This window comes from Vanessa atalanta, chromosome 17 (genome assembly GCF_905147765.1).
Source record: "Vanessa atalanta chromosome 17, ilVanAtal1.2, whole genome shotgun sequence".
NCBI lineage: Eukaryota > Metazoa > Arthropoda > Insecta > Lepidoptera > Nymphalidae > Vanessa > Vanessa atalanta.
In genome coordinates, this window is record NC_061887.1 from 8,233,408 (window position 1) to 8,235,129 (window position 1,722).

General features: G+C 39.1%; 1 protein-coding gene across 1 annotated transcript; it reads right to left on the reverse strand.

The window, feature by feature from the left end:
• Positions 1-372: 372 nt before the first annotated feature.
• Positions 373-1,222, reverse strand: LOC125070656 (SH3 domain-containing protein C23A1.17-like). Its single transcript, XM_047680604.1, has 2 exons — positions 964-1,222; positions 373-879 (listed from the first exon to the last, which is right to left on the reverse strand). The coding sequence occupies exons 1-2, from the start codon at positions 1,220-1,222 to the stop codon at positions 407-409; spliced, it is 732 nt and encodes a 243-aa protein (XP_047536560.1). The 3' UTR covers positions 373-406.
• Between the last annotated feature and the right edge of the window lie 500 nt (positions 1,223-1,722).

Here is a 1,722-nt window from a genome sequence, read left to right on the forward strand (position 1 = left end):
TTATATTATATGATAAAGTATCAATATGATATGGTAAATTATCTTGTGCGAAGGAGAAAACCATACACAAACTTCCACGTTTCTATGTGTAAAAATTATAGTTACGTGAGTAAAATAACATAATACGTATTTAAATATTTTCGCTATTACATTGAATGCTATTAGAATCCAAGTAAATTAATTTACTGTTTAAAAAAATACTATATTATTATAGAATAATAAAAGAAGGTTTTATTCAGAATTAAGTTTTTTATTGTGTTTGCGTTTTTATTTACATTGTTTGTATTACAAATTCTTATTAAATTAATAATAAGTAAATATCGAACAGTAATTCTTAACTAAATAAAGTTTTGAATTACTTCTGATAGTAATGTCGAAGTACGTTTAAGGTAATTTATGGATTCATTTAGTTGAGGATGTCAGGCAGGAGAACGACGGGTTCAGGGATAATGGGAGCAACGATGACGGGCTCAGTAACTGTGGGCTTGTCAACGACGATCACTGGTTCAGGCTCGGGCACGGGAGCAGGAGCAACGATGACGGGCTCAGTAACTGTGGGCTTGTCAACGACGATCACTGGTTCAGGCTCGGGCACGGGAGCAGGAGCAACGATGACGGGCTCAGTAACCGTGGGCTTGTCAACGACGATCACTGGTTCGGGCTCGGGCACGGGTGCAGGAGCAACGATGACGGGGGTGGGCTCTAAACCCTCGACAGATACGGGGTTGCCAGCGCCGTTGGACTCAACGTTAACGATGACTTGCACAAGAGGGGAGGTGATGGGGAACACGGGAGAGGGTACGGGAGCGGGGACAACGGGAGCGGGCACGGGAGCGGGGACAACGGGAGCAGTTTCATCGACGATGGCGGGTCCAACGGCAATATCTTCAAGTCCTGGGCCTACGATGGCGGGTCCAACGGAAATATCTTCAATTCCTGGGCCTACGATGGCGGGCCCAACGGAAATCTCTTCAAAGTCTACGATGGCGGGTCCGACGGAAATTTGTTCATATTCTGGGTTTACAATTGCAGGTCCAACAATGATAGGCTGAAGAGGGCCTTCTACTACAACTGGCTTATCAACAACAGTGGGCCTTTCAGCGGGTTTTGGGTTCAGGAGATTAAGGATGCCGCCAATAATGTTAAAAATGCGAGCATCACCACTGGCATTTTCAGCCGTAGCCACAGCAGCTAAGAGTCCGAACAATATGAGGAATTTCATCTTGTTAATCTGTATAAAGTTAAGTTATTTTCGTTGAATTATTAAATTAAATGAATTATAAACTAATCATATATAAAAATGTAATGAAAGGTTTCAAATATACTCACGTTTAGTTTTAAAATTCGTTTACAGGAATATGATGATCAATATACTTAAGCTGTAATTTATATACAAAAATATTATCTATTATGATTTAAATTTATAGCATCTACAAAAACACGCAATAAAATTGTATATACGCAGTCATATTTACTAGATCATAACACGATAATAAGCCTGTCAACGATTCTTCGAAAAAAAATTTACCAGTTTAGCAGTACAAATTAATTATTTAACTTAAGTAAATTTATAATACACAAATCGCGAACTTAAATCTACATTTGTACAAATCATGACTGTGTAGTGGTATGTGATGGTTGGTAAGAATACTATTAGCGTTTGCCCTTGAATTGCAATTCGGATTCTTCGGAAGATAAACGAACCGTATCTCCTGACACAAA

Coding starts and splice junctions, on each gene's coding strand:
- LOC125070656 (XM_047680604.1), bottom strand. CDS start 1,222: ATGAAATTCCTCATATTGTTCGGACTCTTAGCTGCTGTGGCTACGGCT. Junction 880..963: donor CGTAGACTTTGAAGAGATTT/CCGTTGGGCCCG, acceptor TTGAAGATATTG/CCGTTGGACCCGCCATCGTC.